The 24,468-nt window shown below is 41.2% G+C and overlaps 1 protein-coding gene across 2 annotated transcripts in view; it reads right to left on the bottom strand.

The window, feature by feature from the left end:
- Positions 1-24,468, bottom strand: part of RB195_019321 (uncharacterized protein) — a gene marked incomplete at both ends in the record, with an annotated part of 54,520 nt that overhangs the window by 12,680 nt on the left and 17,372 nt on the right. For both annotated transcript variants that reach the window (XM_064187121.1, XM_064187122.1), the window contains one exon: positions 12,421-12,478. In XM_064187121.1, coding sequence (XP_064043002.1) covers positions 12,421-12,478 — 58 coding nt within the window. The remainder of the gene's footprint in view (positions 1-12,420; positions 12,479-24,468) is intronic.

Consider the following 24,468-nt stretch of genomic DNA (forward strand, 5'->3'; position numbering starts at 1 on the left):
CACGAGGGTTTTTCGATGTCTGTAAGAATTTGCAACTGGAAGTGAGCGCAATGCCCCGCCCCCGCGCTGGAGGGAGAAGAGAGATGAGAATTGGTAGATGACATGCGAGAAAATCGTGGATCTCGTTGGAGGCGCCTCAAAGGTTCAAGACCTAGACAGTTAACTTGTGCGGGCAGGCACCACGTTTGTGTCACAAGCAGCAGTATCAGCGTGACAGGAAGTAATAGACGACGGAGTAAACATAAGCAAAATTCGAAATTACGCTATCTTTGGCTGAAGAAATAACGTTGCTTCTGGCTCGTTGCGTATTCTGCACTTCTTTTAATGCATACATGCAATCTAAATTATCATGGAAGAGGCAACACTAACTCTTGCCAATCCGCCAGTAACTCAACGGCTATCCAGCGGGTGAAAACATAACATTTCCGTTCCCTCGAAAAACAACAGCTTCAAGGAAGTAGGTCAAACATCTCACTGGTCACTGAACCTCCAAAGAACCGCCCATCTAACCTTTAAATTCCTTCGTAAACGTAGAACAACCATATCCGCCCTAGTTCAATATTGTCGACCCACTTTCGCATTCTCCATATTCACGCGTTCCGAAGAAAGTGAAATTAACGGAAAAATGATCGCATTCAAAGAGTATGAAAGTGAAATATGAGATGGAGATGAAGAAAGTTAGAACTAATATGAAACTGACATGTTTCTTAGATCCAGTTAAAGAAGTTAAAGTTAAGGAGAAGTAAAGGAGTTAATTGAATGAATCTGCTATGTTAAGACAACCAGCTTTTATTGTAAAAAAAATCTGGGCCAAGGAAACCTTTCTTCAAATACAACTCATTTTAATGACACCCTCCAGCCCATAAACTTTTTTAGTTTATGGGTTGAAGGTTTAGAATGAACGTTTCGACTATAAAACATTGGAACGTAGATGTTAGCGAGTCTCGTTATTGAAACAAAAGTCTTTGGAAGGTTAGTCTTCATCTTTGAAAATTTAAAGACTGTGTTATTATATCAATAATGGAGCAAATTTGTTAACATCAAATGCATGAGCTGCAGTAATGACATGTTTTACTTCAGTAGAAGCCAGAATATTGAGAAAATGACGATCCACCTAACATTTTCCCCTCTTCAAGGAGACCCAGAGGTGAGCTAACAAAAACCTTCAAATTTCTTGACTGCTGAATCCTACTTCTCTTTTCCCGATATACCATTCCTTTTATCTTTATTTTCATTGCATGCTAAGATCTCATACTCTAAATTCTTCGAATGCACGTAGATGGGCCGTTCGCTCTCTCTTTCAGCGTTCACGAAATGGCTCGCTCCGAAGAACTGAAATGGATGCGAAAATGGATGGGGTCGTATCGAATAGGTGCATGACAGGATTGTATGCTACCTTTTAAATCATCTGTTTCGAGGCAATCACTAGCTAGGGCGTTAGGAGAGTTGGATGTCAATCACGGATAGTTCTGGCAAGTCAGAACTTTTATTGATCAACCTTTGTCATAAAATCGATTGAGGCGGTGGGCCGGTTTCGCTACACCATCTCCTTGTGCTCTCGTTGCGCATCTCCGGCTCGGCAACTGGTTCGACGGCCGGCCGGGCGCCGATTTCCATCGCCTACGCCGACAGTCCCAAACCATCGGCCCTATGACTTCGGGAACAAGCAAGAAATACATGAGGAACTTGCTATTTGTTCACCGATCAGAAGCTTCAAAGAATTGATCAGAAGGATTTCGAATGATGGGAAGTCCATATGTCGAGATTGAATGTTCCATCAGTGATAGCAGACGTAGACATAGTAGATGGAACAAAAAAAAGCGTGGAGAAATTGAAGAAGAATGATTACCAAGTTTTGGAACATTCAATTGTACAAGGATCCAAAATCATTGAGGAAATATCATTTTAGCCAGAATGCAGAGCAGAATGTCAAAAAAAGAAGGAAAAAGGATGAGAACAATATGAGATAAACATTGTTGTGGCAGAGAATGTAAGTTCGTAGAACAACGGTGCCGCAGTCTTCCACAACTGAAACAAATTCGTCGATTCTGTTTTCTCAAATCTACTACTTGAAAAATTCATCAACAGAGAGCTAAAAAAAATCACTTGTGACTTGTGCAAATAATAGACTGGTGTCAGAAAACTCAATTGCGAAGAGAGAAATCCTGATTCTACAGAGCAGCGCTAGTGATGAAGGGGATTTTTTAAACAGTGGTTTGACAGTTTGTGACACAGCTGTCGAGACAATTCGCAGGGATCAGAACTATCAGTGGTTTTTTTCTCGAATGCAGTTCAGAGAATGTGCTGATCTATGGACGGAGTAGTTTCCTATGGTGCCATTATGCTAAGTGATCTAAAAGATTTTACGGGATTAATAGGAATCCGTCTACGCCCATAATCCTATGAATTCATATAACGACTGTCTGCGAGGTGGCAGTAGATGAAGACACCATCCAAATCAGGAAGGACTCAGGGGCGAACCTATCAGAGGAAACATCGCCTGTCAGTTTTCCGTATGAAACACGAAATAGAAACTATGCTACTTTAATAGTTTAAAAGTTTATGCTTTCATTTATTTTCTTCTTTTTTCTATCGAGCCAAAGCTCACCAATAATGAGGTCAGCTGTTTTAGGAAATTCGGAGTCATTAAAATTTGCAGTAAACATCGTGTGATTAATTGTTGTTGCGTGTAATGAAATATCAGGATGGCGCTACGCTTGAGCGCGGTTTCGTCTACCGAAGGAACGAAAACACCGGATGAGTGAAAACAACAACATTGGAGGTAACAGTTGCAGCTATTCCAGTGAAGAACATAAACAAGAGCTCAAACAGCGACCTTTGCGGCTACATACAGGCAGAAGCATAAGAAGATCATAAAACAGTGAACGGTGGATGATTATATTCCTATCTACCAGTTCGATCCGAGGATGGTGACTATTTATGATTGACTCTAGCTCAATAAGAACTTACTTTCGAGAAAAAAGTGCACGTTAAATACAGTATAAAAATTATGATATGTGTTTTTTTGTTACAGGAAAAAGTGCTAGAAAATGTGCGAAATTTCTGGGAACGAAACCCTCATTAAACGAATCAGAAGACTCATTCGGACGTAATAACTACAGAGGAAAACCTTGCTTGATGCTCACAAGACTTAATTGAAGAACTATGAAGCAGCAGCTACATGGGTAATAATCTTATAGGGAGAAGGAAATCATTTTTTTCATGAGTTCCTTCGGCAAAGATAACCAAATTCTCTCAAATGCAGCGTATCAGGAAACTGAAGTTGTTGGAAAACCTGTGGGAAAGGACAGAGTTCACGATGCAGATTACAAATGTGAGCGTGGCGCCACTCAATGTTCCCTAATCGTGCTGAAAAAAACGGCATGGGAACGGCATTTGTTCCTACGAGGCACGTTAGAACGCACCTATTTGTACACGGTAAGACCCCCTTTGCAGGCTGTTCATTCGTTTTGCCTGGGTAAACTGGTGAGAGACCTCACTGATGGCTGGTGGAGCCTTTTCACCTCGTAAGAACGAGAACAGACGCAACTTCCCACTTCCTTCGTATTCCAGTACGATTCGAAGGAATTGAGTGGGCCACACTCATACTCTTCATTCCGAACTCTATATTTTCCCACAGCTTCCCCAAATAGGTTATTATACGCTCCCTTCAAGTCGTTTTTATGGAAGTACGAAGCGTCAGGATTTGCAACTGGTTTAGTGGAAAGATCCTTCACGCTTCGCTTGGTTTTCGCTCACACAATGGCGGTTAGGGTTTCCTTGGCTTAACTTTATATAAATTTTCGAAATAGGAAGCATAGATTTCAGGAAGGCTCTTTTTTCAAAGGAAATGACTACGTCTTCGTGATTCCCTGGAAAACTTCAGGAAAATTTGAGTGGAATGGTAAGTCAAGAAAAAGGCTAAGGAAAAAAGTGGAAAACATTCAAAAGATCAAAAGTCACTTGACAGCTGCCTAAATGTACTAGTAAATAAGAAGAAAGATCAAAGGTAGGAGTTTTAATAATTTAATTAAATAATTAATTAAATTTAAATTTAAATTTAATTTTAATTTATGTATTCAGTTAGTAACAGTTAACTCGCTTTCAAAAATAATGCTAATTCAAATGCCTTAAAAAATAAAATAGTGTGTTAGAAACGATGTTAAGAGTAATTTTGATAAGTGATTTTAATAACTGGTCATCGTGAACAATCATCAAGGTTCCGAGGAAACGCCTGAATTTCAGAGAAGAGCAATAGAACGCAACTTGTGAAGAAAGAACTCTCATGCAGCAAAGGTATTCCAAGGACGATCTTGTTAAATGTAAAAAACGGTACTGCGTCATTTTATCTCTAAGGAATATTGCACGTTCATGAATTTAACGAAGAATTTAGTAGGATCTAATTCACAACACTGAGCTACTGATTATCTAGTCAGAGGATTGCTGGTGGAGGTGACAACTCTGCTGCGTGCTTAAGAATGAGGTCGACGTAACAAGAAAGATTAAGCGGCGGTCCGTCGTATACTTCCACGCTGGACACTATTTAAAATGATTCTAAATCGAATCTAGTTAATTTATAAAAACTTCGATAAGATAGGGAGCAATGATAGGTTTACAGGGCTGTACACTACGGTGGAAACAAAGTTTTTTCCTTTATCTCGTATCAGGAATTGGTAAATACTTCAAGAGGGGTAGTTATCGGTAATCAAGAGTACAGTCACGGTTGTCTAAGTTCTGTCTCACAAAAATGCGAACTGAAAATTAAAAATAGAAAATCCTCCTAATTTTATTATTTATTATTTTTTATTTTTATTATTTTATTTTGTTGAAATTTTCAAAAATGTGAAGCCGTTGCTGGCGAAAATCGCATTTTAAACTACATAGATTTGAGATGAAAGTAACAGATAAAGGTTTTCTGGATTACTGGGGTTGGTAGCTCGGATGAGTTGAACTCAACTAGGCGGAACAGTAGAGAAGAAGGAAGAAGAAGAATTACCACGGTATCCACGCTAAACTGGACGTAAGAGCAGAGGAAACCGCGTGTGTGGACTGGCTATCATTAGGCGTTTATTAGGGTGACAGCTGGGATGAAAGCAAGAGACTGGTTCGTCTCCTTCGCACCAAGCTTTCAGCTAGCACACTCCACACGGAAAATGAACGCACAAAGAAAAATTGTGCGGGGACTGACGAGTCTCTCACCTATTCTCATCACACAACTGTTGAACAGACGATGAAAATGTGAAAGGAGGAACAGTTTATTTGGAAAAGAAGCGTTAAAATAGATTTAAAATAATAGTAAATTTATACATATATAATAAAATCAGATCTGATGCAGTTAGGAGGATATTAAAAAAAATTTATTCCAAATTGTGCAGAAAATTGTGCGTGTTCCTTAAAGCCAGTGTATCGCAAGACTGAAGTGGAAAATTTGGAAAACCTTTGGGAAAATATAGAGCACGCAGTTTAAATCTTTTCGCAATACGCTGCCTTTAAATCATGAATATGAGTGTGGCCGAACTCACAATCACGACTTATATTTTGTATGAATTTTCCCCGAATCGTCATAAAAACGGTGTCTTTTCCGACAAGTTACATGAACGCGCTGCGTCCACGAGCGAGCGGTCGAAGATCAATGAGCTCTCCTCAACAGCTTATTTAAGCAAAACCAATGAATAGGCTGCTGAGGAGACGGAAACGTGTACAAGGATCGTACCTCGTACGAACATGCGTCGTTTTTCAGGGCGATTAGGGAGAATTGAGCATGTCTATGCTCATAATAGTAATCTACATCCCGAACCCTAGAGCTTTCCCACAGGTTTTCCGAATTACGTCAGTTTCGCGATACGCTGCCTTTAATCATATGCACTAATAAATTTCTCAACGGTAGTTGTACCATCAAATACTCCAAATGTAGATAGTTACAGCGATTTGAACGGAGGTCGACGAGAATAGTTTTGCGCCAGGAAAATGAAGTAGCACAACCTCTGCAAACATTATTTGCGTTCAAAAATGTGATTGAGATCATTTGTATAGTTAGTTGAGATGGCTGATACTTCGATCATTTCGATACTCTGTATACATAGTGTGAAATTTATACAACTTTATGCGGCCCCACCTCAGAATGATATGAGATGAACCACTGGGATCCACAGTAGCAGATGTTTTGTATCCTGGACCCCTTTTTATTCGTCTGTTATTTTTAATTGTTTTCATTTATTTTTTTTTTGTTTGCATCCGTAATTATCTTGAACTATGCGCTGAGCTAAGTACTGCTATCAAAGCTTAAACTGGCGCAGATTTGCTAGGAATAATTCTCATGGAATCTTCCAGGATGATGGGATAGAAAGAGATTATTGCTAATTATTGAGAGATTTCTTATCTCTTATGATTGGTTTTAATGAAATATGGAAGTAAAGTTAGTCGGGAATCCATGGAAAATGTCAGATCCGATCCCATGTGCTTAAACGCAGTTTAATCACCGAGATGGAATGCGAAACTGTGTCAGTGAATGAACGGTAGCGAGACGACAGCAGGAAAGGACTGGTCAACCTTTTCAAATGTGTTACAGTAGTAAGTTAATGTGATAGTGGGAATACCAGACTTCGGAGGAGAAAGAACAAAGCGCGAGAGCATGAAAGAGTCTCTGAAGTGCGTATATAGGAAGCGCTGCAGAAAAAAACGTAAATGAAACGGTGCATCTCGTTGCGAGTTAGCAGACACATGTCACACAGTTAGAAATAGAAATGACTTTTGATAGAGTTTCTTGTCAGAATAAATAAGAATCAAAGAGATCTTGGAATACACCACCTGTTTGTTTCCATGCATTTAAGGATTGTTGTCAACGCAGTTGATGGATAAATTGAACGGGTGAAGAGGTCAAATATCAATGGTTCAGCATCCAGATAGAAGTTACTCTATGGTGATAAGAGAAATTCTGTGGATATCAGAAGTGCACTTCCCCAGCAAGCGGAAAATCTAATAATTACCTAGTCTCCGGCTGTGATTAATATTTTATGGAAGACGAAAAGGTAGGAATTGAGGGGGAAGAAAGCTAAAATAGCCAAAACATTGAAATTAATACTCGCAGTATGATTATTGACTGGGATATGCACTTATGTTTGCCGAATCCGCGGTTAAAATGACGTCATGAGAGGTTAGGAAACATGGCAACGGCGAGTGTGAGGGCGAAAGCGACGCAAAATGGCAATTTTGCCGGTCGCGTGATCGACCCTTTCTCCTCTGCGGCCAAAATAATAGCGCGCCATATGCGAGCGAAAACGACCACCCACACCAAACCCTAACACTACACTGAAAATCCACGATGACGGCGGAAAACGTTTGGGCGAGAGATTAGCAAAATGTGCATCGGTTCTTTTTGGAATCGATCACGCTTTCTGGCGCTTCCATTTCGACAGCCATCAAGTTGGTTTCGCGCCAGAGATGTCAGGAAGCAACCCTCCGGTTTGCAGTACTGATGTGGGCTGGTGCTCTTTGGCCACAGGGAATCGCTTTCTCCTCCTTTCCACTATGAAAATTAGACCATCGTTGTATTTTCTATACATCTATGCATACATTAATTTTAATGTTTTTCAAAACGAGTTGATGATTAATAAATAGATGAGATAGAACGAAACACATATTTGTAGCAGGCTGCAGTGATGGTGGGTGGACGAGAGCAGTGAGCGTACTTCAACAATGGATCTTTAGGATACTACTACGAACTTTCCAGTGATCCCGTATGAATGTGCTCTTGAAAAAACAGTTTCCAATATGAAACGTCGCCTATCTCTTTTGCGAACAAAAGCAATAAGTCTTGTGAGATTACGCGCATGTAAAAACGGTCATTGCAGTGCGCAGGCGTTTGCGAAACAACGCAAGAAGAAGCATGTAAATCGATTCGGAAGACGAAGGATATATGTTTAGGAAGATATGACATGATTCTCCACTAGTGAGTTTCAAATGTGCGCCTGCGTTTGTGTTCATAGTAGTAAGAAATTGAATAGGGGTACGTTAAAGCTTAGACTGAGAAAAGGGAACAAAATCAGAAAGGTTAGTATTCATTCAGCAGAAAGCAAACTGCCAATCCACTGAAATATGTAGGTTTTGTTCGGCTGAACATCAACAAATGAATAGCTATGAGACTGAGTGAATCACTGGGGGACGAATGCATGAATTATTACCATTTCTAAGACAGTGGTTGGCGGTGCAGAGAAGCAGAACGCTCTCGTGGCAGCTCTGTTTACTCTCTATCTTATCGAAGAGCATCCTTGCGGAAATTGATAAGCACTATCCCCGGTTCTGCAGTGGGTACCCGATCCTTGTGATTAAAAACGCGGGTTCATACGCAGGAGCTGGCCTTGAACACGGGAAATGGCGCACATTTTGTAATGCCGCACGAATGGAGACGGAAAAAAGTGGAGAAACAATTTCAAAAAAGTCAAAACAAATCGAGAACCACAAACAGTCCCTGGATTCACAGCAACGTTACTGCGGTCTTTCTCGAATGCCTTAAAAATGTCCTCAGGGAAACCATGCGGACTTTTAGTCGGAAAACTAGGCAATGTTAGAAGTCCACGACTAGCTGTCACCCTATCTCCAAAATTCAAATCTGAAAGTGAGCTACATTATGCGTTGATAACGTTGATAATAGATCCCTATTCACCTTCATTCCTCATAGATTTCATGAACGCATGGATTTTCCAATAACCCTTGCAAAACATCCCACCAAAGTACAATTCTGCAAACTTCGTTAAAAAGTGGATGCAAATGCAAAAATGTATGAAAGAGTAGTGCTAGGTTTGTTAACTTAGCGACAGCTACTCTTAGCAGCGTATATTGTTGACAATGCTACAGGATTCTGTGTTAAAAGAAGCAAACAAAACAAAAAAACAACCTCACCAGGATTGCAAGCATTCCAGAATGTCCCTAACACACAGAAAAAAGTTGCGGCAATTCGGCAACCGAAAACTTCCAATAACGACGTTTATACTGATTAAATAACATTCGAGCACTGTAGCCGGGTCGTCGTACAGAAAGCTGCGTACAATAACGTAAGCGGCTGCGCTCCAAAGGGAGCTAGCGGTTGCGATCGAGTTGGGACTATCGTAAACTGCGCCGATGAATAACGCTAGCGAGGGCCCCGATCGTTCATAACCGCTTCGAGCACAGCAGCTTAGCAACTGTAGCGAGCTTCAGGTCGTTTTGACTACGACTACTTGGTGTGCATCGCTTCCTCGTCGCATCTATGAAGCAATTCACTGGTTGTATAGGAAGCGATCCGTATGGCTCGATAACTTTCGCTGTTTTAAATTCATGAAAACATTCATGTGACATTTATGCACGAATTCCCTCCAACCAAAGAAGGAGAAAGAAAGGTGGTCGTTCTTTTCCGTACCCATGAATAGAACCCGTCTTTTCCAGGAGTGTGCATGCTAATTTTCGAGAGAATATGCCATAACCAAGCCCCGAAATAGTCGCTGACGCAGCCAATGGGTGCCAATGGGTGAATTTCTAATTTTACAAACACACAATGCTTAAGTCATGCTTCCTTGGCAGGAACTCATTTCCGTTTCGTGGAAGTTGGCTACATGGAAGTACTCATATGCACGTTGAATATTTCCAATCTTAATCGTAGATCCGAGAAAAGAGTCGAATGAAAGTAGGCTCACGATTTGAGTGATAATGACAGTTGTAATGAAAGCAAGCGGAAGACGAAAAATAGTTGCTCTTCAAAGGCATCACCCCACGAATCTGGGGTGGTGCGGGTTTCAGGTGGGTTATGCTTGCACGGGGTCGTAGATTATGGTGAGGAGGGTGATTACGTCCAGTTCTTCCTAATTGCCTTAAAAAACGGCCGGGAGAGACGGCGCGTGCAGAAGGCTAGCGCGCTCCAATAGAACTCGTTGTAGAAAATAGCAAAAAAATAGGAATCACCCTCCTCCTCATAATCTACGACTAATCACGTATAGGAATAACCTACCTGAAACCCGCACCAATCCAGATTTGTGGGGAAATGGCCTTAAATCCTTCTGTGATGAATTTATCAGTATATATAGGTTTACGTCGTTGCAAGATATCAGTGCTAGTTAAACTTTGGACGCATGGCGTTTGCGAATGTCCTTGTTGGCGGAATCAAACAATGAGGATGCGAGTGATTCAATTAACGGGAAGAAATACACAAACTGCATTTTAATTCACAAAGATACACTTATGCTAACATCGAACACTTCTGATTGAAAAATGATGCGGTTACTGCTTAGTGATTCGTGAGAGTATCAGAAGATGACTATAGCATTCTTTCTTCTTACCGTCACAGCCGACGTCGAATCAAGCAACGAAACTCCGGTAAAGACGGTCACTGCAACACAACGCTCGCTTTCGCCGCGTACGCGTCGCTTCTGTCCGGTTGTACACAACGTTTGACTGCGGCCGTGCGTAATTTGCCGAAAAGCATCCAAAATGCAAAACAGTGCGCGCATTTAAGAAGAGTATGGCAGTTGTGTTAACTCGCTTTTACGGAAGTGATGTGCTGACGATCTGATGAAGAAAAGTTCTTGTTGTCCCAGCTGAGCACTCGCGTTTAGTCAAAAACAAGTGCGTCGCGAAAATTGAATGAAACCGTGTGGAACGAGTTTTAGTTTTAGAATGGAAGTACAAAGAGAAAAACAGGGTTGGAAAATGGCAAGGAACCGAAGCTTAATGCGTAATTTCAAGGTGTCCTGAGCTCGGGTGAAACTACTGGGGCAGATACGCAATCGACCTTCAATTTATGGGTGACATGATGAGAAAGGCCTCACTTCCTAGGAAGTGTACGTACTTCAATCATTTAGAGTAAGGATTTCCCCCTGCCCCAATTCTCATCCTAACGGCTTGAAGCGTGGTGTCTCACACTATTCTATATTCCATTCAAAAGATGCCCAGCAGAAAGTGAAATAAATAAAAATGGGCATTCTGTTGATGAAAAGAAGGAAGTTTATACGGCGCAGCAAAGATCAAGTCAAAGTCATCAAGCTGCAAAAAAGCTCAATGTCTTACCAGGTTGAATAAAAAGTAGGTGAATGAATGAAATTCACCAATGCAATCCCACCTCTTCGAGCAACAGCCTCTCTTACCTAAAATTGATTCTCATACGGAAAACTGATGAAGAGGGTCAGATCAGAAAAGATCACTCACAACCTTTAGATAAGGTCGTATAATTCAGTGGAAATAATCATGAGAAGATTCACATCGCTTGACGTCGCTCATAACGCGGATAGAGTTGGATTTTCTGAGCCGAAAGGAAGATTGCGATGAAAAAGTGCAACTAATCGCAGAAATGTGACCACTCGAAATGTAGTATAGAAATTATAATAAATTCCTTGCATCACGGTAGAAAAGAAATTATATGGATTTCATCTTAAGATTCCTTCTCAAAATGTTTGTATTCATACGCACTATAGATAAGAAACCGGTTGAGGTACTCAGGTACACAGAAAGGAATACGTGAATATACTGTGGAATATGTAAAGCCGATACTATTGAGAATTGGTTGGCTTTTCCTGCTACTCGCTCTGAGTCTGCAGTTTACCTCTGCAGAACTGTGATGGACAACAGGAAACAGCGAGTCAAAGAAGAGGAAGAATGATGTCGGTTGAGAGGAACAGAACTGGAGCCATCGATCGGAAACTAGCGACTTCCAACAAACGGCTTTTCGTTGTTCTGAGGCAACCTGTTTGTTGTTTCCTACCTATCAAGATGTATGTGTGAAGCCATAGTAACTGTAAATGAGCTAACACAAAAGAATTACTAATTACTGTACAAATGCGGAGAAAGCACGACACCTGCTGCATTCGTAATTCATGTCTGTCGAGAAGAGTGCTCGCAAAAATCACTCCAAAACTTATACCGGAATCAAAACGCTGGAAATACCATAACTATTCGATCCCATAAATAATGCAGTTTTTCAAAGACGCTGGAGAAGCGCTACTTGTCAGAGAGAAATGGATTTCAGTGACGAGATATTGTGAGTTCATTAGAAAGGATTGGCGAAAATGAATGAGAAAATATTTCAGATGTTAATATGTTTTTCTGGAAAAACAAAGAAGTTTAGAATATCGTATTATTTATGAGATGATCCAATGCTTAGAAAGCAGACAGATGATTAACAATCCGAAAAATCGGCTAGGGTGGCGGAATATAGGGAGAATTCGGTAGAGATACATGAAGCAAGCCGCTAATCTGGTGGAGGGCAAGAAATACATGACGGAGCGGAACTGGCTTCATGAGATGCTATCGTCCTCGATCAGCAGCAACGAAACTGCCGCGAGTTCAGGGCACTCGTCGGAAACGTTTAACGAGTGGTAAAACGAATTCAAATGGCTTGGCGGAGTAGAGCCAGAAAGCATCAAAAAGAAAGCTTAGGGAAAAAAGAAGAGAATGTACCTTCATAGCCTTGATTATCTCCGTGTGCTGATTGTTTCGCCCCCATCATAGAACGCTTCTGAAAAGAACTGAAAATCATTTTGAGAAAATGCGAGAAAAATGAAGCAAAAATATAGGGCGACAGGCGGAAAGAAAGCGAGGATGGAACAGCTGCAGAGACGATTTTGTAATGTTTACAGTAGCTGGCCGCGTGAAAACTGGTATCATGAAAGGAGAACATCTTCGCCTCTTCTGCCACTTTACACAGACCGTTTTCATTAAAAACAAAAGCAGTCATAACGTCCCCCTCAGTGTTGTTTTGGAAGCTTCGAACTGATGCCAGGCACAGAATACTACTAGTAATCGATTTCTGAGGATTCTTACGTAATTGAGGAGTGTGGGTGTTTGTGTTTACCTACTACGACTTCACTGAGACGCAGGTGCGTCAACAGCGAATATACATCACTGTACTTCTTTATTGCTCTATGTCACTGGCTACTCTTCGCCACAGTTTCGTTTCATAGACGCAATGAAAAATATTCGAGGAAAATCCACCCAAAAGCTGATCGAAATAGAGAAATTCCCCAATAAAACTTACACATGTTGACCCAGCTTTTTCGAAAAAAAAAAGTTTCGATCTCTAGTACAGAAAACCCTATAGGTGGTGTGAGATAAGAACACCGAGGATGGATGTTATAAGTGACTAAGAAAACAAAAAAGAAACAAAAGCACTACGAAGAAGTACTACGAATTCGAAATAAAAAAAAATCCCCCAACAGATCGCAGAGTGCAATAGATAATGAAAATGATCAGACCACTAAAAAGAAGAATAAATGAAAGTATATGTAGAAATCATTCCGTTTTACCTTTGAGAAAGAACGACATCACTTTCTCCACTCCTAATGTAGGAGTGTTCAACGGAATTATTTTTCAAAGCAATTTTTTTAGCGCTTCAAATTGCTGATATGACTAAATGTGAGGTCGTACAGTTTAGTCGGCATGCATTGTCGATGTATTCGTCATTATTTTATGGACATTTAGACCGGATTACTGTACTAGCCGGAAATCGGATGAGATTTTATCAGTGATGAGTAGCGATGTCATCTTCTCGAGTCGGATGGGAATTTCAGTGCGGTCAAAAGCAAACATCCTCAGAATGTTTGAAAAGCTAGCGAGAAAAATTGGTATTTGATCTCACTGCACGATACCATCTAACCTCCGGAATAAGAAAAGGACTCTGGTACCAATTAGTCGACCCCAAACGGATGAATGCCTTGGCTAGCCTAGAAGGGTTTCAATCACTCGACGGAGCAGTCACACAGGAACTCCTTGCAACTGCGGTTAGCTCCCAAAACCAGACATCAACAAAATACAACAGACCAAATATTTTTAATAGATAATTCTGTTTACTGAAAGTAATTGAGACAGTTCATAGCAGTTCATAAATTGTCGCATCAACACTACCATTAGGAGGAATTAAGGAGGAACTATAAAAGGAGCCAGAAGATCCGATACTCATACGTTATGTAGTTATGCCAACCAAAACAAGTAATAATTTTTCACGATGGAATTCACGCAGCGACTACGAAAGCGTCACTAACACCAAACAGCCGAACACAAGAAGAAGCTTTTAAGAGTTCAAGTATAAATCGTGAAGTGTGTTGCCGGAGAACCGCTGAGGAAGAAGAAGTGCAACCCCGGAAATGACTCTATAGCAACGGTTAAACAAAAAACACAAACGATAAACCGGCAGCACTGGATTTGATTCTGTTCGCTCGCTGTCTGATTAAATCAAGGTGTTCAAGTATAATTTATTTTGAAAGGCCTGATTTGAAAACTGTTTTCAAAGTAATACGGTTCCGAGGTACAATCGGAACTAGACAAAAACCATGCTAAAGTTGGAAAACCTGATCGCTTTCAACTACCGGAAACGCAAAAAGTGGATAACACTCCATTGAAACCAAAGCTGCAACAAGTTTGTGAAGTTGTGAACGACATCAGATCCAGCAAATCAGTGAAACCGAGACCGAAGTGAGTGCCAACATTATTGAAAAGCTCACATGACTCGGAAACCGGTTCACCATCAGCTCAACAACCGGTGATTCACGCTGAATGTCGAGAATCATAGTGCTGTTTCGCTATGCATCAGTATTTCTGACAAACACAACTGCAATGAGTTCGATCTATAAATGGAACAGCAGAAAAAGCTGGAAACTCCATCAGCATTCATTTTTTCGCTGGTAGAAATGTTCACGGGTTCAAAATAGAAGTGGAAATTCCTGGTCCGGTAGTGCCCATGCTCCATTTTTAGGAACAGCTACACTTCTCTTAGCTCTAGCACAATTAAAGGACAGAGGGGAAAATGGGTTGAGAATGGAAATTTTTTCAGAACATGCAAACGATTTCTGTTTGAAAAGAATGTGTTCGGTGGAAGAGTCAAGTTGAACAGGATCCTAAGAACGCGAAGAGCAGCACGAAGAGAACTTTCTTAAATTCGCAATTTTTCCTCCCTGCATTCTCCGTAACTAAGATATGAAAACGTCATTCATTTGTCTAGCCTTTGAAAGGTGAACAATAAAAGAATGAAACTTTGCAAAATGAAATTCACAAAAAGTTTTCTTATTTTAAGGAACATCGTAGAGTTTCACATCTGGAGGAAAACACAATACGTAAATTAAGGGATAAGAATTGGAAGAGGCAACGATCCTTTCTGAGGGGAATTTCCGGTTGGGCATTGCGACGAAAAATAAATTCAAAGGGTGGTTGAAGGCACTCTACAGCTCATAGGATAATATCGCAAACGATTCGCGTAATTGAGTTGACGATAGAGGCGCAATCAGTGAGTCGCAATTCCAAAACCTGGAAGCGGAAACTCATGGAATCGGAGCTAAAGTTGTCTGAGAGTGCGTTTGTACTACGAATAACGGACGCATACAAGCACCAATGAAGTAAATACGTATGAGAAGTGTATGTGTTCAGTTCATGGTCTCGCGTTCAAGGACGGGGCCTCATCTCATCATGAAATGAAATACAAAACAGGATGCTCTCTTCATTTGGGGGAAACACACACAAAAGTGGAACTAGCAAGATGTAACGAAAGTGAAGTCCGCTGGGAGACACGAAGAAGGCGTGAAGAGTAGGAATTGAATGAGAGCGTACGCGGCTTCCCGAAAGAGTCTCCAGCCTCAAGGACTTCATCGACAGGGTAGGCGGTGGTTGCGCAAGAGGCTTAGGGTTACACCCGAACCAGCCCCGAAACGAGCCGTTTCAACATGCAGAAGAGAATGAAAGCGGAACACCGAGCAAGGGAACTGTGCATTTATGCGAGCCACTCGACGAACAGCTAGCGAGCAGTGGATGCTGATGTGCAGGAATTGGGCATATCCAGCAACTGCTTGCTAATAAGCTTTCCGCATGAAATACCATGAAACCAACATCCTATGTGGAAAGTGCTTTGGTGACAAAAAAGGTAGTTTAGCGACAGATTATGTAACGAAAATGCTCGGTGAAATCCCCGCCATATCCCATTTCTAGTCTTATCGAAGTTTTTAAAGTATTTCGATTGAATAAACGTACGGAAACTCCACAAATTCCATTTGGATCAAAGAATTAAAAACGAACGCAGACGGATTTCCCAGTAGTTACGTCACATGCGGTCGCTGTAACGAGAAACCAGATTCACTTGAAAAGAATTAGCCTAGTGCTATCGAATTCAAGCGATTCGGGTGGATAATTCCATAATCTCGTAATCCAGTTCCCTGAAATACCACAACCAAGTGGTGATAACATAATCGCATGTATAAAGCTGAATTCACTTGGTAAGAGAGAATGAGAGGCATTCAGGACATTTTTGAGAGCAAAATGGTGCGCCGCATTTCTCCATTTTTTGCCTTCGTTTTCTCGCCAAAATGAGTGTTAGCATGCAGTTAGTACAAGTAATTTAACCACAAAAAAGCGCCAGGACCACTCGAACGGAAATGAGCAGCGCTACGAGAAGATACACTAATGAAGGAAATATTTTAATTAAAATAGGAAAATTTAATATGACTGCAGTTATTGGTCAAAGATATCAACAAATATGACATAATGTAGCAAGGTGGAATTCTTCTTTAGCACAAGATATGAGATCGAGAAATAACGTGTTTCCTATAGAGATCAGATGCAGCAAAATTGCCACAGAAGGTGCCGAGCGGTGAGTACGACCGTCACTGTGTCCCACAGTGCTCAGACTTGTGCATCGCTTTGCTTTCGAGTTTTAGTGAAAATGTGGCAATGCAGATAAAGTGTATCGGAAACGTAAGTGCTGAAAACCGGAGACAGAGGTCGCTGAAAAAAAATCATTTCTATCGATAGTTAGGATGCTGATAGCACTAGTTCTCAGTTGCTACGTTTGTTTCAAGAATTCCTTTCGAACTGCTTACACTCGAACTCAGCCCTACCGTTATCTCTCCTTTTCGGCCACCCGCTCACGCCGATCTTTCAATTTTAGTTAGAAGATTCGGACTCGACAGAGCATATCATTCTACATAACTCTAAAGACTCTGTCTGTTTTGCAGATGCATCTCTTGCTCATATTTGTTTTTTCTGTAGCAAACCATAACAATTTACTCGTCTTAGGCTGCGAGTTCAACCTCTTCAGATAAGGTCAAAATGAACCACAGTAAACCTCGAGCCCGAAACTTTGATCTTTTGCACAGTGAGTGAGTCCTGCTGCGTCAAAACTGTTGTGAGGACCCCGATCCTCTGCGACCTCTTCGCACAACAGCCAGCAAGATTCACCTTTCCCATCCCGCAATTCAAGACAAAAAAGGTGCCCTCGCCATTTACACTGTATCTGTCAAGACCGCTTCCGATCTAACAGTACACAGTGCATTCGATTTCGATTTAGGAAGGTCACCAATCCCTTTTATAGGCATGACAGTGGAACTTATTAGGAGTAGTGTGAGAAAAAAAGCAAGGTCTCTTCGAGCAATGGAAAATATCAGCAATTAACATGAACATGAATTCAAAATGTAATTGTTACACAGAGGACTGGTTTGAGCAAGAGTGAAAAGTGCTAAGAAAATGAAGGGAAAACTTCAATAGCTCGGTAATTACTGCAAGAGCAACACAAACACATCGAGTCTTGACAATCAAAGGAATTAAAAACGAAGAGCCCGTCAATGCTCGGGAATCGACTGAGAAACGACCGCAAACTGCGTTGAGGACGCAAAAACTGTGAAGTCGATAGATCATATATGGATTAGCCGAGGGCAGATAGTCACTTCGCTGCCGTTAATCCTTATTTCAGCTATGTCTGGAGGCTGGGACTTTTGCACGGGAGAAAATCACGGATGTTTATGGGGATTTCGGATGTAGCTACCCGCATTGGATCAGATTTCGGCGGTAGCAGCGATCGTACGCAGGCTCGCGAGCGGAAATGGTCGTTACGCAAGGCATTGTAAAAAGAGAAGACTGCTAATTTCATGAACTCAAACATGTTGACAGTTTCCTGGAGAATAACAAGAACTCTCCCATGAACCAGTTCATTGGAAAAGTGACGCGATAAGAACGGGAAGTGAAAAGGGGGAGCACAAATGAACTGCTCCACAACAGCGTTACTTAACACGATGTTGAAGGCGTTGAAGGGCATATTAAGTCTGATAGCTTTAAGTGTTTTGGATTCTTCCGAAATGAGCAAAGGGCATACATTAATTCAAAATAAGCTGTGAAACCTGAAGAGGTCAGCAGAATCACGACGACTAAAGTCATTTGGGATGAAATGTTCGCAGAAAGTTGAGGTGCACAAATTAGTACTATTGTTCCAAATTAGAGCAGGGCAGAGGACAACGGTAGTCGGGAAAAAGGAACTGCTGAAGAAAACGATGTACGCAATAGAAAGATTATAAGGAGACACAAAGATGATTAGATCACTAGATGGCAACGACCAACAGTCCTGAGCAAAACTGTCTCCTATTTATGCGGAGCCTTTCTTTAGGATCTGCACCTCAAATAATGACCTCAAAAAAAATCTGATGATATTTGTATTCCGAGTGAGGAGCCACTGGTTAACTGTCATGACACTGGGACAAGTGGAAGCAGCGCTGGTTCGAGCAAATCGAGAATCAATTAAAGTACAGGTAACGAACCCAAATTGTATTTTCGCGGTGATTATTCAGTTATTCAGAAGTCCACAAGCTCTTCGAAAGGCTGTGCAAATCTGGAAGAAAGGCACCTCAAACGGAGGGAGAAATGACCATGATCATTGTGCGTTTTGTGTGTTCTTTATAGATAGGATGTGGTTGTTCAATAAACGTGCCCAAGACGGAATTAGTTCATCTAACCAATGAGATGAATAAATTAGCATGCAAAGCAGATGCGTAATGGGATAAAGCTGCTCAAGTAACCACACGCGTTTTTTTTCCTAAGTGAAAAGAACCTCAATAGGTAAGAAAGTTCAGTGCTATGATTGTGTCTGAAAGGGAAGTTCTGAACAAAATTACAAGGGTGAGAGCAATCCAACTTGGCATATACATTGTCAGTCAGAAATAAACATTTCAGTAGCCAATTCGAGCGCATGTGAAAAGGCATATAAATCCTACGGAAGCGCCCTTTCCACCCACTCCCAGTAAAAGTGCAATGATCGCGCTTCAGAGAAGTGTCGTGAGCATACGAGGAAAACTCAGCTTTTTACGAGGTAGTGTCATTTGATTTCGAAAAATCGTGCCAGATGCGACTTCTGACGGTACGGAAAAAAGCCAATATGCAGCTACGGGGGCAGAATGAGCTGTACAGCTGATTGTTGTTTACTCGTCAGCACTTCGCATACCAATAGATAATCGATAGTGGAATGCGGAACGCAGGAACACACTGAAGGAGACGAGAATAACGCTAGAATCACAGCCATTGTTGAATATGCGTAGCTGCTGGGTGAAAGAGATACCTCAGCAGCATTTCTGCAGTCTATGTTATTATTCAGAAGCTATAGAACTCCATTAAGGAATACGGGTCTCACTTGGCAGCAGTTTGTTCTGACTTCCCATAAAAACCGCAGAAAATACAACATAGGAACTAGTAAGCAACCACCGCAATGTCCTCCTGTTGCCTTTTATCAGTTGCAATTATTTGTGTGAAAGTAAATGAACTAAAAGATAACACCCATATTTTAGTTGGATTCGTGCTATACTTGGAGAAAGAGGTACAGTTACGGAGAGCAGATGTCAAAACATTGAAAAGGAAACTTTCCAGGGAAGAGAAAAACTCACAATAGCTTGTCACTGGCATTAAGAAGGAGTGGAGCGATCCACGACGGCACAGCCAAATAAGGGTGTGAGGAGATTTATCGTGCGCTCCTTGCAGTTGCCAATCTACGTCATCGACGGCAATCCCACTGCTTTTTGCATAATCCATATTAAAACCCATTTTTAGGTGAATTCTCAGCTCAACCCCAGTAAAAATAAAAGGATGAAGTGCAAGCGGTCCAGCAGTATTTCAATTCGGATATGTGTTTGAATGTGTATGCGTCTAATACAATAAATTGCAGGGGCGAATTGATGGTTGGAGTGAGTGCTGTTACCCTCCCAGACAAGTTACGCACCAATTCACCGACCTTGAAATTAAGATCGAAAGACTTTGCTTGCCCTGGGCGATGCCGAACTATCGAAGACGTAGACACCACTGCGACCACGTACAGTAAAATTTTGAATTTGCCATGTGGTGACACACAGAGACCAATCAGTGCTTCTGGTTAGAGACAAGCGGTGGACGATAATACAATTGGCAAATGCGAGGAACAAGTATTTTCTATAGATAATGAGGAAAAGCAACCCAACTGCAATGAGCTGTTATTCACGGAAAATGAAAAAAAAAAAACATCGAGTGAAATAAGAGGCTGGGGAATTACCGCAAGGGCGCTATCTCTTCGTACTATTTAAATATTGTATGTAGAACTGCTTCCATGACTGCAATAGCGAAAATTGCAGAATTCGCATTACGGCATTACGACAGTTGCATGCCGACACAATCGGTTTTGACCAAAGTGTACATTCGACTGAAGAAAAAGGATACTTCATGAATGAGGCCAATGAAATGGTTCGTAGATACTTAGTTGTTATTTGTTATTAAATATTGTACGTGTTCCGCTCACGCACACCTATTCAAGCAATTTTTTCGGCCTACCATTGAAATGTGTACGAACGAACACAACGATTGAACAGAAAAGTGATAACTGAAACTAGCACTCGAACAGGTTTTGTCGGTCTGCTAGGGGCTGCCTGAATTGGACAGGGCACCAAATGCGACAGATATTGCGATAAAAATCGCTTGCAAGAGTTCGATAATGACAATCGGAAGGTCGTTGACGCACTAGAGGTTTAAAACCTTTTATGTTGATGCAAGCGTCGATTTGATTGCTAATAAACAAAGGCACGTTACAACTGGAGCTGGCTGGCGCATACTGTACAGCGGAGGACGAGAAGTCCTAATGTAGATAGGTAGGCAGGAACCGTTGCTTCATATCGCAGAATTGCAAAGAACAGGACTAAAACTCACAAAAAGAATATTATCAAGAACTTTTGCCGTTGGGATGGCTGTCATATCGAAAAGGCCGTCCGTTCTGACGTTACTGATGGTCGTTCATTGGAAGCCTATCACCGCCATGACAAAAACGTAACAATTTCTTGTTTTTTTTTTGGGAAATTATAGATGGGCAAGAAGAGTGATTACACGACACCAGCCATCGCGCTCTTTGATGTTTTATCCGAGAAAAAGAAAACTATAAAAGAATGTATTTTTTTCTGATGAACTGAAGTAGGCAAACTTAAAGTATTATTATTCTCTTAAGCCTCATACTGTATTTCTCTAACTATCACTAAAGGAATAACATATCATTAAAGGATTCGTCTCGCGATTATGAAAATACTCGTGAAGTTGCACTAAGAAGCCGAAGAAACGCGGTGCCGCGTTATTCCCGAGATAATTTGCCCGGAGGACGCAAGTGCAGCATAGAAAGAGGTGTGAGAGCAGAAAGGTCAAACTATCGGAGAAGGTTCGCTGACGAGAAAACAACTTTGAAAAACTTAAAATTACTTTCTAAAATAGAAGATACATATACTTCTAAAGCCGGGAAAGGCTTATGTAACATCAGCACGACCAGTCTCTCAAACTGAAACTGCAATGAAATCCAATTTTCGAATTATTCAATGTCGCGCTGACGGAATAAGGCAGTTTATACTTAGCTAATATAACTTTCAATATAATTTATATTTGATTTGTCATAGTTATTTAAGAATCCAGGAAAGAAGGAAAAAAAAGGTGGAGAGCAACTGTTGAAACAACAAACTGCTGCGTCACAAGACAAACTCTCATTTTCTTTTTGAGATCTTGTTCACTAACTTTACTTCATCAGCAAACTAATGACGAGGAGGGATTGATTCATGTGAGGAACTGGAGCGGCACCTCCTCAAATCCCCCAAATCAGCATAGCAACAGATCCAGGTCGATGACAACAACTTTCTATTTACATTTCAACCATTTGCTTCTGCAGGGATTTTCAGTAGCGTTGGTCGGTAGAGGAGCGTAGCAAGTATTCAGAGTCGTTCTAGGACGTGACTTAGCAGTTCCAAATACATTCACATTACATTTACATTCGTGATTAAGAACGTCCACAGAATCACTCAGACTGCGATGAAACAATTATTTCGAAACTCGATCCTGTATTAGTTTGTTTTGGATGAGTGCAATGATGTGAAGTCACCAGCACGTCGGCGCGGCCGATGGTTCGAAACCATCGAAGGACGCCAGCATCAGACTTGCCCAGAAGGAAAAGACCTTGAAGCGATACTTCGTTAAGTGATTTCACCGTTTTGGCCACGTCTCCGTTCAAGGACCTCAATAATTTTGAATTGAAGCCGAATGCGTCAGCAAGCACCTTATTCTTGATTTATTTGTTTCACGAACGTCCCGGATGCTTCACAACGAGACTGCTGATGAGACAGCCAGGAATGTTTACATCGATAAGAAGTACATAGCGCCAGAACCAACACTGTGCTCAAAGTTAGTGAATAGAAAGGAAGAAATAGGATGTAATGAAGTCAAAAAAGATAGAAAACGAATATAAGAATGAGTAGCTAGATTTAAATCTGCGAGGAACTCCCAGACGATAATTAGTTTAATCCCTGTTTACCGCCGCACATCGCATATTTTCAATGATTGTTTTGGCAGATAAAAACCCAAAGAAATGGAGAATTTTTTTCCGAGAATTACTGAAAACGAGGCAACAGCCGTGAGTTCTAGTGGAACTGTTGCGAAACCACGAATTCGTCGTTGTAATAACCTACTTCGAGACAGGGGCAGACTGAATGTGAGCAGAGATTTCCTCGCTCACACACCAATCCGCTTACTGGCTCAGTTATCAGCAAGGCACTTTGATAACGCAAGCCATAAACAAAAGTGCAGTGAGAAATGGAACAAGACATCGATGGAGAAGCATGGATATTTCGAGAAGGAAATGTTCACTAGTGTTAAGAACGAAAAAATGGAGGAGGAGGTTTGTAAGGTTATGAGGATCAAACTGAGCAGGGAACTGGTGCTAAACTCAAGAGCTTTGTCCCTAACAGAGGGAATAGAAAATGTCAGTCAACAGCCCCCAGAACTCATCTAGAACAGCTGCGAACAGCAGAGGGCGTTAGCGGGGGCTAAGCATGATCATACGTACGGAGTTCTTGTCGACTGCTGAACAAATGCCACGGTGCTTATACTGTTCGGCAACGATCAATAATTAAGGACAACTTTAAAGGGAGCAATACAATCGGGAGACACGAGAGGTGGAAAATAACTACGAAAGAAGCAAACGAACAAGGAATCAGGAACGACATGTGCACAAAAAGATCCTCAACGAATTTTTGGCGAAGAATCACGGCTTCAGCAAATAAGGAATCTGGAACATTTCCTCATCGACGGTCCTATGTACGCACGTTTTAGATTTTTCTCCGCCCTCTGCAGTTATGTTTACTAGTGAACGAGAGAACCAATGTGAATCGCTCCAAACAGTGACTAGAGGGTAAATAGACGTAACGGTAAACAGATTTATTGCACATAGCGTGAAGTGAGAGAACTGAGCACGTAAATTATGCAAGCATATCCATTTTTAGGAGTGCATATTGTTTAAGAACGTGATAAGAGCAAGGCGGTGATGTAAACTTTGCAAAAAATATGTGATCAGTAACAAATACTTGAGAACTTCGCGAATTTTTGTTTCGGTGCTTTCGAACTTTGCTGACTTCAGAATGAGCGAGCAGTATGTATATTTTGCAGTGTTCAAATATCCGACGACTTCTTGTTTTGTTGGCCACATTCCTCCTTCTCCGCCGGGCAATCCCCGGTGTTTTCGAAACATCCGAGGTACAGTCTATTCAAAACGATCTGAACTGTGTTGGAATCGCGCAGGAGAACTCTTATTTAGCTCGCAACCTATCACAGTTAGCGGGAGTCCCACCTCAAGCGTATTCGTTTACTATGGGACTGCACCGCAACTCGTACAACGGTAAAATCAAGCAATCACATGAAGAACACGCTTCCAGCAGCAACACATTTCTTTACTTACCTACCACGATGACATAACTGTAACTAAAGTTAGGCAGTATTGACAATGCTTGTCAAACATTCCAACGCCTGCATAATCGTCGACTAACAACGTGTAGCTTCTGGACTACTCCGTACTGATTCGCACTGCTTTTTGTATCGGTGGTTTTTAGAGGATGGAAGCCTTTATACGATACTCTCACTATTGGATCGCATAAGGGATACGGTCCAGTTATCGAAGTTTTGATTTGTAGGAAGTGATTCGCGTTTAGTTGGAATTTTCAAAAACTGAGTTTGAATCAGGGACATTTCTGGGAGTTTCGGTACGAATACGAAAGGTTAGTTTTCACAGATTCCATGATTTTTTTTTAACTTTGTCAGAAAAATAATCAAACATTGAAAACTACTAAAAACATTCCTTCAATTTTGCACGTTTCTGACGACGAAAATAACATTTGTTCTTGCTTTGGAGATGCAAAACTTAAAGAATTTTGCGTTTCGTGTCCTTCT

Source organism: Necator americanus, chromosome II, assembly GCF_031761385.1.
Source record: "Necator americanus strain Aroian chromosome II, whole genome shotgun sequence".
NCBI classification, from domain to species: Eukaryota; Metazoa; Nematoda; class Chromadorea; order Rhabditida; family Ancylostomatidae; genus Necator; species Necator americanus.